Source organism: Danio rerio, chromosome 5 (genome assembly GCF_052040795.2).
Source record: "Danio rerio strain M-AB ecotype USA chromosome 5, GRCz13ab, whole genome shotgun sequence".
NCBI lineage: Eukaryota > Metazoa > Chordata > Actinopteri > Cypriniformes > Danionidae > Danio > Danio rerio.
The window spans coordinates 43,865,556-43,886,736 of NC_141025.1; the positions used below are offsets into that span (position 1 = coordinate 43,865,556).

A 21,181-nucleotide genomic window follows, 5' to 3' on the forward strand; every position below is an offset into this window, starting at 1 on the left:
CGGCAGAGCAAGGAGCCGGGCTGGGGCCGGCAGGGCAAGACGTCTGGGAGGTGCTGGCAGAGCAAGACGTCTGGGAGGTACTGGCAGGGCAAGACGTCTGGATGGCGTTGGTAAGGCGAGGAGCCGGACTGGGGCCAGCAGGGCAAGGAGCCGGGCTGGGGCCGGCAGGGCAAGGAGTCTGGGCGGCACCGGTAAAGCAAGGAGGCAGACTGCAACCGGCACTGAAGTGCGCACTGGCGGGCGCTCTGGGGATAGAGCCGACACTGGGGATTTACAAAGTTCAAGAAGTCTGTCCAGAGGCTCAGAAAAAGCAGGTCTTGGAATAGCCCGACGCGGATAAGCCCGAAGCTTCAGTTGGGCTTCTCTCCTCCCTCCTGAAGATAAATTAGCAGGACCCGAAAACAGACCTTTCTGTTGATCACCGCTCAGGCCTTCCTCCTGAGGGTTTTCCTGCTTCAGGGCGATCGAGAGAGGAGAGCCAGATATTAAAAGTGCGTGCTCCATAAAGAAATAGAGACTCCACTCCTCCTCAAATGGTGGCATTTTGGATCGCACAGGTTCTAAAAGTCCTCCCCGAAAGAACATCATTAGCAGTAAATCGCTAAAAGTGCTCCTTGGGGCCAGATCCAAAAATTCTTTAATGTAACGCTCGACGAAGCGGTTACCTTGTTTTATACTTACAATAAAATCATCTGCTGGATCCATTTTTTGAGTTCGTCGTTCTGTCAAGGTACGTTGAAGGGACGGAGACAAAAGGTGTAGGATCCAATAGCAATTTAATGATGAAAACGTGCGGTAACAGAAAAATCAAAAATATCCAAAGTAGCAAACAAACAAAGAAAACAAGATACTATGACAGAACTGGAATAAGGCTCAGGAACTACGACAGGATACAAAACAAATCTTAGGAACAACATACCAAACAAAACGAACAACAAACTGACAAACAATGGGTGAATGGTGTAAAAATAGTCCATGAAATTAAGAGGAAACGGAGACAGCTGTGAATCATAAATCAGTGTAAGTGAGTTCCGGATGTGTGCGCGAGGTATGTATGAACTTGAAGTCTTTAGGGACTGTAGTTCGCTCTCAGAGTGAGTGGCGAACTACAGTGCCCTGTAGTGGCTATTTTCTCTCAGTGGTCAAGAAACAAAGTCTTACCCGGGATGTCTTTTACAAGTTTTATTCTTTATAAAGAAGATCACAGTCATACAGCAACAACAGTTTCTGCAGAGTGAGATACTGAAGTCAAGTGTGTTCACCCTTTTATCTGGTTTGTACTGCTTACGAGGTCAACTCCCAATAAGGCCTCATCTACAATTACGTCAGGCGTCTTCTGCTGTTCGTGCGATATGCTCATAACAACCACACATCCTTCTTAGGATAATGAAAAAGCTTTCACCTAAAGAAATATAGTTATCTATAAAAATGTACACATAGGTTTTATGATGAACATATGGAGAACACAGATACACACACATGTAAAAATGAGTCTTAGACAAGTTTCTAACATATAAAGCTCATCTAAATATGAATTTTCATTACAATTCCTCTCTTTTTATCATTCATTGATAACTCATCATCAAATTCATTTTTTCACCTTTTCTAAAATCACACTAGTTATAAATCACATTCTGATTATATTGATCATGCTGATTACACAAATCATTTAACAGGTTTCTGCACACATAAATACACTAGAGATGTTCAAACCCTCTTCTTAATATAGTTTCCCCATTAAGATTTACTTTTCAAAACATCCCTCTTCCCTGGGAGCCGGGCTAAACGAATAATCACTGTTATTGCGCTCCTGACCGAAGTCAGACCCTCAGTTACCCCTCAGAGGTTCCATCACAGAAATTGCCTGTTATTTGCACACTATTGATTGATTTTACACAACAAAATTCAGAAACATTTGTCAGTTAATTAAAATAACTAACCCTCTACGTTGTTAATTAAATCATAATACTCATAAACATAGGAACACGTTGTTGTTTCTGTACTCTTAAACATACATCACATTTACACTCTTCTCTCGATTTTCATGCAAATGATCACTCTTTTAAGACTTGTTACAGAACATACAACTCATGCAGTTTGCTGTTTTTCTTTGGATAGACCCAAAATACATGTAAGCAAGCAAATAGTCGTCTCAAAATTCAAACAAAAAGTCAGATCAATTAACATTTTCTCAATTAAGTAACAGCCGTCACCTAAATCTGTTCTTAGTCTGTTCACGGTTTTTTTTTGTTCATATCCACATAGCTGCTGCTATCACCAAAGTCATAATCAAATTCATCCCCCATATCAATATTCATACCCTCTTTGTTGACAGCCATCTTTACCATCTGAAGGGATGTTGTAGATGTAATCAGTCTGCCCACTGACCATGATATAAATCTGAAAATACATGGCAGACAACACAATAACACTAGACCCACCCCCACTATAGGTAAAACTACAGTAAAGGCCCAGTAGATCCAGGTTCCCCATTTAAACGATAGCCAATCTAGCCAGGAGTTGTTGGCTTTCTTAGGCACTTTTACGGCCAATCTCATATCAACTACAACGCCAGTAATGTTTTGTTGTAATCAGGTTAATTAAGGTGACACTAGCAGCAATGCCAGTGTTGTTCTCCTCAGACCACACATTACTTGCACACAGAATGGATGCCAGCAATCTTTTCGTCCATCTTCAGATCCTTAATGTGATGGTCAAGCACAGCTTTTTCACCTCTCTTTTGGTTGCCTTCTCCTCCGTCTGATTGCTGCTTGGTGTTGTATTCAGAAGTTACTGTTTCACACACCCCTCTTGACTTTGTTGTTGTTTCTCCCCAGCTGTGACCTTGCTTCACTCAGATATCAGCCTGCTGTTTTCCTTCAGACATCTTCAGAGCCCCTCTTTCTCTCCTACTCCCTCGCGGAATCCTCCTCAGGTGGTGGAATTTTCCTGCAGTGCCCAGCGTGCACCCACGTCGCCCGCTCCGCGACCTTCACCGCTGTCTCAGTGGTCAGTAGCACTTGAAATGGACCCAGCCAACGTTTCGCTCTCCAGCTCTTTCTCCTCAGGTCCCTTATCACCACGAAATCGCCAGGCCTCAGATTGTGTAGTGGTCTGTCAGCTGCCTTCCCCAATGCGGCCTTTACCTGCACACAAACATTGGACAACACATGAGACATTTCTTTACAGTAATTCAACATGTCAGCCTCACACACATCTGTTGAGGGCAGCTGCTGTTAACCCCCATTCACACCTACATGCAGTGGTCTGCCAAAGAGAATTTCAAACGGGCTCAAATTCATTTTTGATCTTTTTCTCATTCTCATGTACATTAGGACAATGGGTAAAGCTTGAACCCATAGAAGCCCTGTGTCTTCACAACATTTTGCCAATTTGTTTTTTTCACAATACCATTTTCTCTCTCAACAGCTCCACCTGAAGCTGAATGGTAACTGCAATGTGTTCTCAAATCAATTTCCAAATATTGGCCCACTTGTTTGATTGCTTCATTAACAAAATGGGTACCATTATCTGAGCTTATTTTTTGTGGTATTCCCCATCTCGGCACGATTTCAGTCAGTAACGCTTTTGCTACCGCAGCCGAATCTTGTTTTGAGGTTGGAAAAACTTCAACCCACTTTGACCACATGTCAACCATCACCAAACAATACCTTTTCCCATTGCATGGGGACAATTCAATGAAATCCATTATCAAATATTCAAAAGGCCCCGTTGAAGGTGGATGAGATGATTGTGGAACCTTTATCGCTCTGGCCACATTATGTGTGTTGCAAATTACACATCGTCTACAGAAATTGTCCGCAAATGTAGTCAACCCCTTTGTGAACCACAGTTCATTCATTTGCGCATCCATTGCTGTTTTTGACTCATGATCTTTACCGTGAAGTAATTTCGCATAATGTTGGAAAAAATTTTTTGGTAAACACGCCTTGCCCTCAGCATACTTCCACACATTATCTTTCATCACACAGCCAGACTGTCTCCACTTGTTTTTCTCCAGCCCCGTCGCGAAGGTCTGCATATCCTGCAAAGAAGAACACATGTCATTGTCATTATCAACAGATAGCAGAGAACATTCAGAGTTGTCCTCGTTTCGGGACGCCGTGACTTTTGCTGCTGCGTCAGCTCTGGAGTTACCTACAGAAACAGAATCTTTGTTGTTAGTGTGCGCTGCGCATTTACAAATGGCCAGTTTGTCAGGTAGTAAAATCGCATCCAGCAGTGCTGCCACTAAAGGAGCATGGAGTATTGGTCGACCATCAGACTTTAGAAATTTTCTGTGTTTCCACAGAGCCCCAAAATCATGAGCTACCCCAAATGCATACCTAGAGTCAGTGTAAATGGTAGCTTCTATTTCTGCCATCAAATTACATGCCTCTGTCAACGCCACGAGCTATGCGGCCTGTGCCGAATAGTGCCCTGGTAATTTACCAGAAGCCATCACATCAAATTCAGTTGTTACAGCGTAACCAACCTTATTCTGGCGTGTTTGTGGACCTTTGAACGCTGAACCATCCACAAAGAGGACATTGTCACAATTTTCAAGTGGTTCGTCAGAGAGGTCAGGTCGTGGTGTACACACCTGTTCAAGTGCTGTTAAACAACAATGATGCCCTTCCCCATCCTCCTCAGTAGGAAGAAGAGTAGCTGCATTCAAACCAGTATATCGTTTAACAGTTACATTTGGCATATCTAACAAGATAGTGTGATATCTCAGCCAGCGAGCAGTTGACAGATGCGATGTTTTTTGTTCTTGAAGTATCATGGACAGAGAATGTGGCACCATCAATATCAGATCAGAATAACCAACAAAATCTCTTGAAACCATAACAGCTTTTTCCGCAGCCGCCACTGCTCTTAAGCAACGTGGCAGGCCTGCTACTGCAGGGTCAAGTTTGCTCGAAAAGTAGGCCACAGGTCGCAATCTACCTCCATGATCCTGTAGGAGCAATGACATCATGAACCCATTTCTCTCATCTACCATCTGAACAAATGGTTTTGTTGGTACAGGTAAACCCAATGCAGGGGCTTCAGCCATTTGTAATTTCATGTTTACAAATGCCTGCTCTGCCTCTGTCGTCCACTCTAGTTTGTCAGTGGATTTCATCCCCTTCCCTAATGTAAGGGCTCTCAGGGGTTGTTCCAAAATTGCATAATTTGGAATAAATGTGCGACAATATGAGCACATTCCCAAAAAAGACAACATTTGTTTTTTCGTCAGCGGTTTTGGTACATTTTTTATACCACTCACCCTTTTTTCAGACAGAGATTTACTGTGTGGTGCAATGACATGCCCCAAAAATGTTACCTTTTGTTTAACAAACTGCAATTTTGTCAAACTGACTTTGTGGCCCTCCTTAGCCAGGTGTTTAAGGAGAGTCACAGTGTCTTTCACACATGTCTCCTCATCCTCAGCACATATCAACAAGTCATCAACATACTGTAGCAAAGCAGTTCCAGCTGTCAGGGTCAAAGGTTCCAAACTTCTTAACAACGCTTCATTGTACAAAGTTGGAGATGCTGTAAAACCCTGACACAGACGTATAAAGGTGTAGCCTTTACCATTGAAATTGAATGCAAACCAAAATTGGCTGTCTTTGTCCACTGGCACACTGAAAAATGCATTTGCCAGATCAACCACTGAATAGAATTGTGATTTTTCAGGAAATTGTGACAAAATCGTGTACGGATTTGGAACTAATGGAGCCCTTTGACAGCTGCATTTACTGCTTGTAAATCCTGTACAAAACGCCATTCTGTAGGCATCCCATTATCCCTTATCTTTTTGACAGGAAAAATAGGGGTGCGAACCTCAGAATTGTTGCATGGTACAATAACGCCCTGTTCCAGTAAAGCCTCAAACACTGGGGTAATGCCCTCAATGGCTTCCCTTTTCAAAGGATATTGTTGTTGACATGGTCTGTAATCAGATTTTGCAGTGATTGTAACTGGCTCACAACCTTTAATCAAACCAACATCATACTTGCTTTTAGCCCACAGTTCGCTGGGTATTTCTGCTAAAGCTGGGTGTATGTCTGTAGCGTTATAGTCAACCATGCAAGAATTCTTCACGCACACCTTGTCAATAGCAGTCACAGTTTTTGAAACAGCTGTTTTTGTTTCACTGTCTACTCTAAATGCTTCTGCGCTTTTGCTAAATTCCATCCCTCTTTCTCTACTCTCCCAGTCATCAGCTTCAACACACTGCTTCACAAACGGCCCTAAATCAGCCCAAGATTGTTGTTTACCCTTGCAAACTGATATGTGAGGCACAGCCTGTGCTGACAAGAGATAGAATGAAAGCTGCTTTTCTGACAGAGACACTGAAACTGCGCAAAAACTGCCATTCCAGTACATTTTCTCCAATTTCAAAGTTTCCTGTTCATCTTTCTCAAACCAAGCTTTTTCAAAATCATCATCCCTATCAATTACGACCTGTGACGTACAATGCAGTTCACCAGGAGACATCATATCACTGTCAAAAGGTTTAACACGTTCTTTAGCCAATTTGCAAATTGAATTAGCCCATTCATTGTCTTCAATGAGCCATTCATAAGCCCACTTTGGCTCTTGTGATTCAATTTGTAAACAACAAAATTCCTCCCCTTCAATCACTCTCACACCAGAGGAATCTGCCGTTAAAATCAAGTTTAGTTTACACAAAATGTCCCTTCCGAGGATGGGAACGGGGCATTTTGGTGAACAAACAAATGCATGTCTGAAAATTTTACCCCCCTCTGTCTCACAGGTCAGCGGAGCTGTAAATCGCTCGATCACTGTATGACCAGATGCAGACAGAGACTCATGAAATTTGTTTTTCAAAGCTATTTCACACTGTAGGTCACATGGTCGTATGCAAGATCTGCTAGCTCCACTATCAGCTAGAAACTCAACCAAAGTGGTCTCACTCAACATAAAATATTTTGGCATATTAAAAATGCTTCATTACCAAAAAAAAACAATGCCATTTCATCAGAAAAATGATCAACATCACTGTGATCAAAATTACAGTGGGAAATGCAAGCTTTTTCTTCATTGCAGAGAGCCAGTATATCAGTGTATGTGAATATGTGTGTATAAAAATGTGTCTGCATTTAAACATGTTAGTAAAAAATGTTCACTTCCCTTTACTGTAGCTGTTGGCTGCTTGCCCAGACCCTCTCCATACTGCTCTTCCCTTTCCGCACATCAGCTCCGTTGTTGGTTTGCGCCTTTCGGGTCAATCCTTGACCAAAAGTCCATCTCGGTGGCAAGCGCAGACATTTGGTAGAGTTTCTCGTCACGTACCCCACAGGCTCTGTAGATTTCATTGCCATCCGTCACATTCCAGTTTCTCCATCTTCTGGTATCTTTCTCACCCTTGACACCTTTGTCGCTTTTGAACTTGTGATATCTTTGGTTGTCAGGTCTTGGTTGGATCTTTGGTTGGCTGCTTGTACCAGAGCCATGTGCAGCTCGTTTTCTGCTTTCTTCTTGTCTTGCTCTTGCTTCACTCAGCTTGTCTTCAACATGTTGAGCACACAGCAGAATGTCCGTTAAATGTCCATTTCTCCAGTTCAAACAGATGTCCTCCACTCGCTCGAGGTGGGAATTTCGTTGGTGCGGTCAGAGGTCTTCTGGGACAGTAGCAGTTGAGGTCTGGGTCAGTTCTCAGGGCTCGCAGCTCAGCCACGGGATAGTGATGGTACAGCGGTACATGTATGGAAACAGATGTATAGAAAAGATTAGTAATGCTAATTAATCTTTCATTCACACTTTCACATTTTTCACTTGCTTTTTCCTTCACTTTATCTCCTTCATTCTTTTCCCTACATGACACTTCTTCATTCTCTTCCCTACATGCCAGCTGCCTCAGCAGCATTTTCCTCTTTGCCTCTTATCTTCCTTTCTGAGCCAACAATCAACAGCGTCTCCACACAACACACACACATTCCTTACACAAAAACAACCTGCTTTTCCTTCTGCCTTCTCAATCAACTCTTTTCAAGAGTTCACACTTAGATATTGCTTGACAACTGTAAGCAGGTTTGGCATGCTGTCCCGGGAGAGAACCCTGAGCTCGGAGATAGTTGAGCCCAGGGCTCCCACCAGGTCCATAGAGCATGTGAGGGGAGTACGAGATCAGGTGGTTCTCGAGAGCTCCCCTTTTTGTAAAGGAGAAAAGGAGGAGAAAGGGGTGGATGGGGGGTTTCTTCGGAAAACGAAGATAAGGGAGTAATGTCTAGCTAGGCTACTTATAGTGGGTTAGGATAGATCTGATTGGCTAACTAATGAGTGTAGATAGGTGGCCAGCTGCTGTCAATTATATCACGTGCTCCTCTCGAAATTAGTTTAAAAACTTCACTTCAAGAGTTCACACTTAGATATTGCTTGACAACTGTAAGCAGGTTTGGCATGCTGTCCCGGGAGAGAACCCTGAGCTCGGAGATAGTTGAGCCCAGGGCTCCCGCCAGGTCCATAGAGCATGTGAGGGGAGTACGAGATCAGGTGGTTCTCGAGAGCTCCCCAAATGCATGAAGCTCGGGACAGCAGCCGTGTATTCGAAGAAACTCCCCAAAAGGCTTGAAATGCTATATCCGGCTGCTGGATATAGTTATTTGAAAAAGAAAAAGGTAAAGAGGGCTCCTTTGGAGCAAAGGGTGAAACAGGTTCCTGCGGGAACCCGAGCAGAGTTGGCGTGGGCTGTGAACACTCCTGCTTGAGTAGAGACTCGGGGAGACCCCTTGGGGGTGTCAGAGCCATGGGGTGGGCGGGAATCCTGCTGGAGTCATATAAGGGAAGGGGAAGGAAGGACTCCGGCTGGAGAAGGGGGTGAAGGGGGGCAGGGGGGGCGGGGACTCCGAAGGAGTAATTTGCTCGCGGAACACTCCTTGCGGAGATAGAGCTGGGAGGTGGCAGCACTATATATAATTATATATTTATATGAAACATATAGATAGATAAATATATAATGGGGTAATCTAGGGCCTTGGGGGGGAGTTTTTACTGACTCTTGCGAGAGTCGAAGCTCTTGGCTCTCCTGCGGGAGAGAGAGCTGTATGTGCCATCTCCAGCTGGAGTCGGGAAAAGGAATGGTCGGTGAAGCCCCAGCTGGAGGGTGAAATGGCAGTTGGCAGATGACCCCTGCGGGGGTCCGGTGCTCGGGATTAACTCCGCGGGAGTTAGAGCTTGAGGGTGACAGCACTATATATAAATATATATTTATATGCGTCGGTGCATTTATATATACATATATATAAATAAATTTAAAAAATAAAAGACAAGTGTGAGAAATAAACAAAAAAAATAATAAATAAAAAAAATAAAAATAAACATAAATAAAAGCTAGGGCCGGGGAGGGTCGGTGACATGACTCGTGTCACAGCTCGGGGTTGGGTGAGCTATTTAGCTGGCTCCAGTAGGAGTCGGGAAAGATGAGGGGGAGGTAAAGACTCTTACTGGAGGGTGACGGGCGCTATAGGTGCTCTGGGGGTGTTCCTGCGGGAACAGAGCGTGAGGGTGACAGCACTATATATAAATTCATATTTATATGCGTGGGTGCATATAGATATAAAATTATAAAAATAAAATCAAACAGAGAGAAAAATAAATAGTGCTATACTATATGTCATTATGGAATGACATATAATATAAAAAGCTAAGGCCAGGGCAGTGAGATGATTCCTGCGGGAATCGAAGCTCGGGGTAACGCCCCTGCGGGGGCCAGAGCCATGGGGGGGGCAGGGTCCTACAGAAGTTAGAAAAGTTGGGGGGCAGTGAAGACTTCTGTGGCAGCGGCCGGGGGGGGGGGGCAGGGTTGACAAGGGGGCCTGGGCAGGGAGAGAACTCCTACTGGAGTTAGGTGAGTGAAAAGGGGGAGAAGGCTGAGTGCAAATCAGCTGGAAGGAAGAAAGGAAGTTAGATGGCTGGGTCATGCCCGCGCCCTTGGGAGACTGGGTAGTTCCTCTGCCCTCGGGAAGCTGGTATGGTTGGGTCGTATTCTCTCCCTGGACTAGGCCCATGCCCTTGGCCGCTGGGATTACTGCGTCTGCTGGTGAGGGTCCTCTGAGCTTCCCTGAGATGGCTGTGGCTGAGTCAGATATAAGATTTGAAGGTGTCGGGAGACTACCTTCCTAGTGTTTGTATGTGTTGTTACGATAGCCCTTGTGTGCTGCTGTGGTGGTGGCTCCAATTCTGAATGAGTGACTGGATTATGAATCTGGTGGGAAGCCTGAATAGTCCTATGACTTTAAGGTGTTTTGAAACCAAAAATGGTATTGAACGGAATGTGTGGATGTGTTGAGCAGTGAGAAACTGATGAGGTGTTCTGGGGTAACTTAAAATGTATAAATGAATGCTGACGCAAATTGTGTATGCTGTGGTTATGGGATTATCATCTTAAAAGGAGATATGGAGTCAGCTGCGGCTCTGCTTCTGATACCAGTTTCTGAAAATAAAGCAAAAAGAGAGTCAGCGATTTCCTATGCAACTAGGAACATGTACAACAGTTTTTTTTTTTTTTTTTTTCAGAATGTTTTGACGATATTGCCCGTTAGAAGCGCATTGGCGGCCCCGATAATATACCCCTCGAAGGGGGCTGCATCTGTGTAAAAAGGATATACTGAGGATGAAGTTGAATAGCTAATAAATGAATGGCTTCTATTCCAGCGCTTAAGGAAGTAAGTATAAGCAGGTCGCATGCTTTAAGCGTCACCTGATGGTTACAAACCTTTATGAATTCTTTTCTGTTAAACCAGGAGTCGCCAAATATGGTACCGATGGGCACCAGGTAGCCCACGAGGCTCTCGTGTGTTGCTCACAGGCTTGATCTAAAATAGCTCACCATAACGCCACTTACAAGTAAGCTTTCTCTAATATAGAAGTAATGAAAAAATGTAAATATTTGCAAAGATAAATAAAATAGTGTTGCACATTGATATATTAATTACGGGGTATTTCCTACCCTGTTAAATCATTGTTGGTAACTTTAAGAGAATCATAACATGATCAGTGACTTCACCTGGATGAATATTATTAATTATTACCAAAAACTTAAATTATAATTAAAGTAAATTGAGCAATTTGTTATTTCAGAGGTTGGTGACTCCCATGTTAAACGCTAAAAACAACATTTTCAAGAAAGCTGAAAACCTGTAACCATTGACTTTCACAGGAAGGAAAGAAATACTAAGGAAGTCAATGCGGCTGTCCGTAGTGCCCAGCCACAATTCATGACACTTCGTATTCTGCCGCGCCGCGGAGCGCTATTTGTAAAATTGATTAGTTTATTGATAAAAGTATGAATGTGTGAGTCTGGTGTGCATTAATCTACTATTCTCTGTCATAAGCTCGCCGCGTCACCGCGCCGTCGGTGCCTCTGGTGCGCGACGCTCTTCAGGCAGAGTTTGTTACGGCCAAGATCGGATTTAGATCCTTTCTCTTCTATTGCGGAGATTGCTGCTGCGAGATGAAGTAGGTGAGTGACGAAAAGGCATCCCTGCGGGATAATGCGCATGTGTGTTTGATGTTCTAAGATGGATGCACAGTTTATGCTTAGCGTGATATTTTTGTTCCAGAATATAAAAGGGGACTGATTTGTCGATTTATTCAAGTAGCTTATTAATGCTTGAAATTCTATCACTCCAAATTGATGCTTAAGAATTCTATAGAAGTGCTTAAGCCGGAGGTTCTTCCGCAATGAGAATGCAAATATTAGAAAACCGGTCACTAGTCTAGCTGGGGGATATTAGGGAGAGAGAAACGGGAAACTTGTTGGTGAATTACGTGCAAACGCCGTAGTTATTGGCGAAATCCAGCGGATCGTTTTTAAGCATAAATGTGTGGGCTACTACTGCATCCGAATGTTAAACGGACTACGAAATATAATTGTGACCTCCGATTGCCAGAAATCGGGTGGCAGGTGTAATATTGATTGCAACCGAGCGCTGCAGCCGTCTAGATTAGATAGATTGCTTGGTTTATAACGTGATAAATTAAGCATATTTATTAGGCAGAATCATGCTGTTAAAGCTGAAAAAGGCAGAATTATGAGGAGATGAAAGAGCCGTTATTAGACATTTTTGAAAACGTTCTAATGCCCATTTCAGTAGGGCTGGTATGGATGTGCTTATCGGGGAATTGCTCTGTGATTTCTGGTTTAGCGTTGGTGGACGGCTAGTGAGGTTGTGGGAAGGGAGCGCCGAGATCGGCTGTGCTTCAGTAGACGAAACCACTTGGCTGACGGCGTATGCATCGCCGCAGTAGCTGCGAGCTTGTTTAAATTAGAGGGGAAAAAGCAATGATACGCAAGGTAGAGGGGCGGGGTGCGTAGCCCGTAGGTGGTAAGGATCGCTGAAAGAGGAGGACTGGAGTGTGCACTGGAATCGGGCTGCAGGCTGGAAGAGGTGAGGTGGGATTCCCAAGAGTTGCTTTAATGTCCGGGAGATTGGTTTTATCCGTGTTTAGAATTATGATTGCTGCAATATGTCCAAATCCAATATTGCTTTTTAATCCTTTCCTTGATTCTCCGGGGAGGCGGAGAGATTGCGGGTTTAATGTCTGTTTAGGATAGGGGGTGTGGCAGGAGCGTGTTATGTCCTGGGGGTGGCGGTGAAGATGTGGATTCGCAAGTTTTTTGGGTTTAATGCAGCGGCTTTGAATTGTGATGCCGGCGTCTAGGAGTTTGGAGGAGTTCAGTGACAGTCGTTGTTGGATATGAGAGACGCATGATGATGCTGGAGAAGGTACGTAGCGGAACTGGGCATTGCATTGTAATCTGGCTGGAGTGGATAGGCCTACGGCCTCTTGTTGGAGCCTCGGTCTCGAGCTGACTTTCATGCTGGGCTGGTTGTTGTTAAGACGGGGCTGGTGTTTTCAGGGAGCGCGGAGCTTTCTTTCTTGTATGTAGCTGTGCTGATGCTGTTGTGATCTCCGCTGCCGTCGCTGTTGTTGTTGTCATTTTTTGTAGTTGCTGACGATGGTAGTAATGGTGGTGTGGTATTGTAGTTGAAGGATAGTATGAGATGTGGAGGATCCGTTTTGTCCTTGAGTAACTTTGGAGGAGCTATAGCGGACCTGTCGTTTGTTTCTTCGGAAAACGAAGATAAGGGAGTAATGTCTAGCTAGGCTACTTATAGTGGGTTAGGATAGATCTGATTGGCTAACTAATGAGTGTAGATAGGTGGCCAGCTGCTGTCAATTATATCACGTGCTCCTCTCGAAATTAGTTTAAAAACTTCACTTAATTTGTTTAACCTAGTAACACTCAACATTCCCTTTCCCTCAGAAACTTGTGATACTTTATTAGTTTTCCTATATCTTGCATGCTTTTTTTCTTTTTCCATATAATTTTTTCCCATATTCCAAAACACCGGTCTATCATATCTTCGTACTTTGTTTTGAGACGTCCCCATGCTGGCAAAAACTTCCCCTGGACTTTGTCGGTACCTATTAATCTGTCGGACGTCTCCAACAGATTTCGATTTTTCACCTAAAATCGACAAGTTAAGCTTTTCAGCTCTATTTCTCGTTGCACACAATTTCACTTTCCTTTTAGAAGTGAATCGCCCGGCCCCTGATTTCAACCTCCTTCTGGAAGTAAATCGCACAGCCTGGATTTCAGCTTCTTTTTGGAAGTAAATTGTACAGCCCCCTGATTTCAACCCCCTCCCGGGAGTAAATCGCAGTTAGCTAGCCGAACGTATTAAAAAGGTCTTGATCTTAGACAGGCGCCAGATCTCACTTGTATAAGGTCTTGATTTCAGCTAAACGCCAGATCTCACTTGTATAAGGTCTTGATCTCAGCTAAACGCCAGATCTCACTTGTATAAGGTCTTGATTTCAGCTAAACGCCAGATCTCACTTGTATAAGGTCTTGATTTCAGCTAAACGCCAGATCTCACTTGTATAAGGTCTTGATCTCAGCTAAACGCCAGATCTCACTTGTATAAGGTCTTGATTTCAGCTAAACGCCAGATCTCACTTGTATAAGGTCTTGATCTCAGCTAAACGCCAGATCTCACTTGTATAAGGTCTTGATCTCAGCTAAACGCCAGATCTCACTTGTATAAGGTCTTGATTTCAGCTAAACGCCAGATCTCACTTGTATAAGGTCTTGATCTCAGCTAAACGCCAGATCTCACTTGTATAAGGTCTTGATTTCAGCTAAACGCCAGGGGCCTGTTTCAGTAAGGAGGTTCAAACAACTCAGAGTTTAAACTTGAACTCTGAGTTGATTTACCAAGAGATTAAAAACTCAGAGTTTTCGGTTTCAGAACAGCTGATCTGAGTTGGGTCAATCAACTTCGAGTAGACCAACTCAGAGTTAAGTGCGCGCACCGTGACTTTAAAAAGGCATTATCAATGGAGCGCAGACATTACGAGTGACTATGGCAATATCTTATAAAAGAGATCACCATTTCTTTCTCCAGCTGAACTTGATGTTCTCATGCAAAGTTATAGCAAATATGAGTGTGTATATATTTGAAAAGAAGCAACCATCAGTGAAGAAGAGACAGCGTGGGAAAACAGCTGCTCAAGTTAATGCCTAATTTAACTTTTTAAGTATTTAAATATTTAAGTATAATAAAATAAGTAATGTAATTTGTGACGTTTATATTTTTTTTCTAAACTTTTTTATACATTTATTAGTTTTAAATGATTTAACAGTGCACTTGTGTGTCTGCCTTTTTTATTGATCAAGTGATAGAGGTTAATATAACATTCAGAAGGTAAGCAGTACTAAAAATAATTTTTAGAAAGAATAATAATCCCATTAATCTAGTTACAGTGCATGTCGAAGGTGAATTTAATTTAATTATTTATTAAAAAAGGATAAGCCATTCTAGTACAGTTCTTCTGTGTGTGACTAAAATGTAGGCAATAGCTATGTTTCCATCCAAATATATTACATAAGTTTATGTGCAAAACTGGAATATTGCATAAAAGATGCGAATAAAATTCCATCCAACGAGTCAAAGAGAAAAAAATTGTCACTTCCTGATTAAACTGGCACCAAATATCAACAGTAAAAACAGAATTTACTGTGGTAGAAGAAGCTGCGTCATTTATTTAGCCTAATTAATGTACTTGTGCCTCGATGTCAGAAGACAATGCTGAAACACAATGAACACGTGGGGGCGTCTGAAGCCATGAGACGCGGAGACTCTTGACACACACCAGACGTTCGGAGGTAATTAATAATATACACTAATACTGAAACAGTTAAGGCATTTTAGAATGACTAAAACAATATTTGAGACGTGTTACAGTGTGCCCAGCCTGCTGGTTTGTCCATTTACACACATTTTCATTATCATATGATCATGATCTTTTTTTTAATGTACATACTGTAATTTGTTCAGTAAAAGTGTTTCCATCGTAGTTTATGCGCACATTTTCTATCGAATAAAAGTTTATCCTACTCAGTTATGCATGTTTTTTATGCATATTTAAAAAAGTTATGTGCATCATGACGTTTCTATCAATCGTTTTTATGCACGTATCCAAAATGAGCATTAAAATAGGTGTGTGGAGATGTAAGGCTAAGGCGAGAAATACCGCTTCATCTTTAAAAAAAGGGAGGAGACAGACAGAAACTCTGAGTTTAGAGAATAAAACCTGCTTCTGACCAGGTTAGATTCACAGAGTAAGTTACCACAGTAACTTACTCTGAGTTAAAGTTACCTCTCTTTCAGAAACAGGCTTGACTTACCCTGCTTTCTAGAGTTTAACAAACCTGACATTTTGAAACGGAAAACCCAGAGTTTCTCTCGTTTCAGGGTTAAAATACTCTGAGTTTTCAGTTAACCTCCTTTCTGAAACAGGCCCCTGGTGTCATTCATTACACACAATGCCTCAAAATTGAAGACACTTGTTGCTAATGCTAACCACATGTATAAAAGCAAGTTTAGAGTGCACAGTTTGCTGAAGATTCCAAACAAACACAATGGATGAAGGCAGAGTCAGGGAAGAGGAATTCAAGTCAGAGGAGGGAGAAGAGCTACAGTAGCCATAGAAGAAGAGGAGTAGGCCAACGAGTATAAGGAGCACGCCAACAAGGAAGAAGAGGAGGCCAACAAGGGAGAGGAAAAGGTCCAGGAGAGGAGAAGATCTCCTATGCAAGACAACTTCGCACCATCCTTACAGTTTTTCTTGTTTGCTTTGACCAGGTTAAAGAAACTAGGTTCCACTTCATTTTTATTTTCTCATTCCCAGCAGAGCAGAAGACCGGTCTCGCAAATGTGTAAAACCATTTCTCATTGGGTTGACACATTTTCCCCACCATTTTTCAAAACAGTTTACACAGATATCATTCAAGCAGTCCAAACTCCATTGTTTTAGCTATAGTATCCAAACAGAAACCTTCTATTCCTAACCATTAGAAACCACCAAGATCAGTATGAATTCACAGAAGCACCGATTTCACACTCCTTTACACAAATCTTCACTTAGCAATCTGTCTACAAACATTAAAAATGGTGGAAGGTCTGTGTTGTTCTGTGCCAGCATGGATGGAGGAGGTCAATAGTGGCTATGTCCTATACTCCTAATAGATTTGACGGTATATTGGTTTACATGTGTTCTCTCTGATATTTACATTATTTTATTACTTTTTTTCTTCTTCTTTCTGCTACTTTTTTCTTTTTAAATTTTTTCTTTTTTTTTACGGTATTTCAGTTTTCAATATAAGTTTAATCAAAGCATTTCTTATTCTGAATCCAATTATTTGCAAAAAGGCAAATTTGACAGCCCAAATAGAATTCACAGTTCTGTATTTTGTTTTTTGTTGTCCATTGTCTAATGAATAATTGAAAGAGCTCATATACTTGCTTGCAAGTTGTGTTGTTTGAAGGTAAAACTAGCTTTTGTTGCATATTTTAAATGTTTTGGCACGGTATATGTGTTTTGCAAGCATAATGTTTCATTTTGACCATGAGTGCCGCTGTTTAGGCCTGTGTGTTAACTGTTTTGAAAATGTGGAGTTTTAGTTGACGGCTGCATCAAAGCAAACAAGAAAAACTGTAAGGACAAGCTGCAAGCAACAGTCATTGACCATGTGAATAATACTCTTTGTGCTGCCATGGGTTCGGAGGGGCTTGTTCACCGGCATGCTGTCCCTGAGTCTTACAACACCCAATGTCTTCTCACTTTTCCTAGAGGAGCTAATGAGACATTTTACTGGACCACCGATAACACCATCCTGGGCCCGCACATCACATTTATGTGATCATTTGGGACAATGTCCGCTTCCAGAGAATAAACCAAATCAGAGAGTGGTTCACCACCAAGAGTAACCACTTTTTACAGTTTTTCATGATCGCTAACATATTTAAAATTAAACTTTTTCCACAATTAGCAAAACCATACACTCAAGGAACAAAACACAAGGCGTTTTTCTTGCAGTGCCTGGCAAAAGACAGTATAGCTTGCAATGTGGATGAGGTGATGTGGCCTGATGCAGCTCAGTGACATGATGCTGCACAGTGATTGTGGTGTGTGAATAAAGTAAATAAAAAAACTTCAAACCCTAATCCGTAAAAAGATTTTGAAAGCTTCGAGCTGCTCTTTTGGTGTGAAAGTTTGAGTTTTGAAGTGAGAAGGTGTGGTTGTGTTTATATAGCTTTAGAAAAGGATATTGTGTTTAGACATTGGGGACCATGTAATTAAACAGCATGCACTTACATTGCTTGGGCCACTAATAGAAAATATATGAGTTAATTTTATTATTTTAATTTAATTAATTCCTAAATAGCTGTACATTTTACAAAGTCAAACCTTGTCAAACCAATCTTGCTCATTTAGCATTATTATTACAGTTTCGTGAATTATAAATTAATTGATTTAAACTTCATTATTATTATTATTATTATTATTATTATTATTATTATTATTATTATTATTTTAACTATGTTTATTATTATTATTAATTATTTATTATTTATATGTTGAGATGAGATGAATCGTTTACTCACGTGATTCAGATTGGCGATTCAAATTGTGGTTGCTATAGCAACGCGTGTTATGATTTGACTCCATATATAAACACCGAGACTCGCCGCTATCTGTTGATTGAGGAGAGGCGAATTTCTGAGACATTTGCTGAGGATTACTGTGCTGATACTGCGATTCTTCAAGGAGACCAGAGAATTTCTGACAGAAGACTTTTATTTTACAAGGAGATCGACGCTCAGAGCTGAAATTATTCCTTTTGACACGTTTTGTTGCTCTTTTGTTGTGTTTATTTTGATTTTGATCTTGTTTTTATTGACATTTTTATTGATATTTGATCTTTGTTCTTGTTTTCAGGTTTGCTGGAGTTTGGAGGAGTTTGTCAGATGGGTGAAAACCGCAGTGAGTGTTTTAGTTTTTATTTGTTTATGATCAATCATGATATGATGTTGTGTAATGTTTGGGGAAATGTGATGTAAATAAACTGGTACAAATGAACCCATTTCAACACAACTGTTCCCCGATATAAGTGATCAGATGTCTTTTATTCTCTGTAGATGCAGCTACTAAAGTTAATTGTTGATTAATTCTTATAATCTTATAATAAACGTGATATGTTGTTGTTGTTGTTGTCGTTGTCTCAGGCCGCTCCAGATCCAGGAGTTCTGCTTTCATCCAGGCAGCTGTTCAGGACGTCAGGACACATGATGGTGATGGTGAAACCCAGACCGTGAGCCAAGAGCTTGATGGATTTCTCGCACCTCTGCCTTCCCTGTTGGCCAAATCTGTGTCCACAGATCAGGGTAACAGGAAGAGGAAGCGGCAGAGCGGCAGCCAGCAAACACCAGAAGATGAACGTCCGTCCACCTCATCTAGAAGAGCTCTCAAACGCTCTCGCAGAGGTCAGAATGGCTTATTGAAGAAGTGATGATGATGTTTCAGTAATGCTCTTTTACAGTTTTCTCTACTGCTGCATGTTTTCTTTGAACACACATTTCTACTGCTCCTCTGTGTTGCAGACGCGTATGCAAAGGGCCCACTGCTGGGAGACGGTGGATTTGGCTCTGTGTTTGCTGGGATGCGCAGGTCTGATGGACTGCCAGTAAGTCGTTTTCTCCGCTCTTCATTCAAACAGCCTTTAGAAATCCTGATCTCAGTAAATGTGATGTGTGAGGATCAGGCAGGTGTGATTTATTATGCTTTATCTGTCTACAGGTCGCCATCAAGTATGTGTCTAAAGAGCGGACACAGAGGAGACTGAGAGTTGTGAGTTCAGTGTGAACCTGTTGTTGTGTTTGATGTTTCATTGGGTTCTGAATCCAATCGTTTGTCCTGCAGGAAGGTCAGGGTCGGCTGCCGCTGGAGGTGGCACTGATGACCCGCGTCAATTCAGCTCCTGCCTGCCCCAACGTCCTGCAGCTGCTAGACTGGTTTGACCGTCCCAGACGCTACATCCTGATCCTGGAGCGTCCGGATCCCTGCCAAGACCTCCAGAGCTTCTGTGAGGAGAACGACTGTCTGGATGAGGGTCTGGCCAAGAAAGTGCTGGTGCAGCTGATCGCGGCTCTGAAACACTGCGAGAGCCGCGGAGTCCTGCACCGGGACGTCAAGCCAGAGAACCTGCTGATCTCCACAGAGTCCCAGGACATCAAGCTGCTGGACTTCGGCTGTGGAGATCTGCTCAAGCGCTCGGCCTACAAATACTTCGCAGGTGGGTTTGTGTTGCAGAAGGAAACACTCTGTGGATGTTTGTGAGCTTTTGATGATCCACCAAAGGGAATTTGTGTGTGCTGGAGTGTTTTGAACGGGTGTTTGTGTCTCCTTGTGTCTCTCAGGAACGATTCAATACGCTCCACCTGAGTGGTTCTGCAGACAGCGCTACCATGCGGGTCCAGCTACGGTGTGGTCAGTAGGAGTGACCCTCTTCAACATCCTGTGCAACCGTTTCCCCTTCGGAGGCTCACTGAGGGTCACGTCCAGGAGCAAACTGACCTTCCCCATAACTCTGTCAACAGGTAAGAGACTCACTGAGAGATCAGCAGAAGTGTGTTGCTCTGTGTTTCTGAACACGGTGTTGTGTGTATCAGAGTGCCGTCAGCTGATTGGCTGGTGTCTCAGTCCAGCGGCGGCTGATCGGCCCAGTTTGGACGATATTGAGCGCCATCCCTGGTTACAGTGAACAGGTGGCCAGTGACTTGACACTTATCTGAGTGACGCACTCATGGCTTTGATTGTGTTGTTAGGGTCAGTCTGGATTAATGATCTTAATGATTTGTGTAGGGTGAGCAGGAGTCACACAGGAAGTGCAGAGAACTGCTTCCTGATCACCTGCAGAATGAGGAGTGGGCATTAACTAATGGCCGACTCACCCAGGGCCGGGGCCCCTTTACCTGCACTAAGCCACCGCTTCAGATGACTTTAATGTTAATAGGGATTTTAATAATAAACGTATTATTTAGACAAATAATCCAGGTGTAGTGTCTTCCTAGAGTGACTGGAGAGAGCTCAAATAAAGGGAGAGTTCACACAGAAATCCAGATTTACTCACTGTTTACTCAAACTCAAGCGGTTTCAAATCTTTAAGAGTTTCTTGTTTTCTGTTTTGCACAAAATAAAATGTTTTGAAGAAGCTGAAAACCTGTAACCGTTGACTTTCATAGTAGCAAAAACAAACAAGTCAATGGGTACAGCTTTTCAGCTTTCTTCAAAATATCTTCTTTTGTATTGAACAGAATAAAGAAACTCAAACAGGTTTGGAGCAAGTGAAAGGGAGTTAATGATACAGAATTGTTATTTTGGGGTGAACTATCCATTTAAGTCCTCTTAATGGAGGTTTTCATAATGGTTTTAAAATGAAGATTGCAGCTCTACTGACTGAGGCTAAAGGTGTGATGAAATATTGTTTAGGTTGTTATTCCATTAAATGATCTTATAGATCTATAATATATAAGTTTTGGTGGAGTTGTTGTGCTAATTTGCCCACAGTAGCAGTAAAACCTCTGAAATGGTGTACACATCTGATGATCTAAGACCTAGTTTTTTGTTTTTTTTTTAATATTAGGAATGTTCAGAGCTCTGTTAGATGTACATTTGCATTCTACATTTCTGTTGTTGTAGCAGGGAGATGTTTGTTTTGTGGCATGAAAAGAGTTTAAGAACTTCAGTTTTAGCTGGGAGTACTACTGCATGTGCACTCATGTGATTGGCTTAAATTATATTAAACTGAGAGACC

General features: G+C 42.3%; 4 protein-coding genes across 11 annotated transcripts in view; 2 read left to right on the forward strand and 2 right to left on the reverse strand.

Moving 5' to 3' along the window:
- LOC141385583 (uncharacterized) overlaps positions 1-21,181 on the reverse strand; it is a 607,868-nt gene that overhangs the window by 392,923 nt on the left and 193,764 nt on the right. The gene's annotated exons all lie outside the window — the stretch shown is intronic.
- The window catches only part of LOC147844106 (serine/threonine-protein kinase pim-3-like), a 151,754-nt gene that overhangs the window by 127,703 nt on the left and 2,870 nt on the right, over positions 1-21,181 (forward strand). For 2 of the 4 annotated variants that reach the window (XM_087254052.1, XM_087254051.1), the window contains exons 1-6: positions 17,917-18,351; positions 18,594-18,851; positions 18,969-19,051; positions 19,165-19,215; positions 19,288-19,660; positions 19,785-19,964. In XM_087254052.1, coding sequence (XP_087110178.1) covers positions 18,336-18,351; positions 18,594-18,851; positions 18,969-19,051; positions 19,165-19,215; positions 19,288-19,660; positions 19,785-19,964 — 961 coding nt within the window. In that variant the 5' untranslated portion in view covers positions 17,917-18,335. Of the gene's footprint in view, positions 1-17,916; positions 18,352-18,593; positions 18,852-18,968; positions 19,052-19,164; positions 19,216-19,287; positions 19,661-19,784; positions 19,965-20,036; positions 20,133-20,229; positions 20,415-21,181 lie in introns of those variants that run through there. The other 2 variants (XM_087254050.1, XR_015491577.1) reach the window with 2 other exon arrangements.
- The window catches only part of rufy3 (RUN and FYVE domain containing 3), an 881,807-nt gene that overhangs the window by 95,081 nt on the left and 765,545 nt on the right, over positions 1-21,181 (forward strand). The window lies entirely within an intron of this gene.
- The window catches only part of LOC147844108 (uncharacterized), a 93,040-nt gene that overhangs the window by 45,416 nt on the left and 26,443 nt on the right, over positions 1-21,181 (reverse strand). The gene's annotated exons all lie outside the window — the stretch shown is intronic.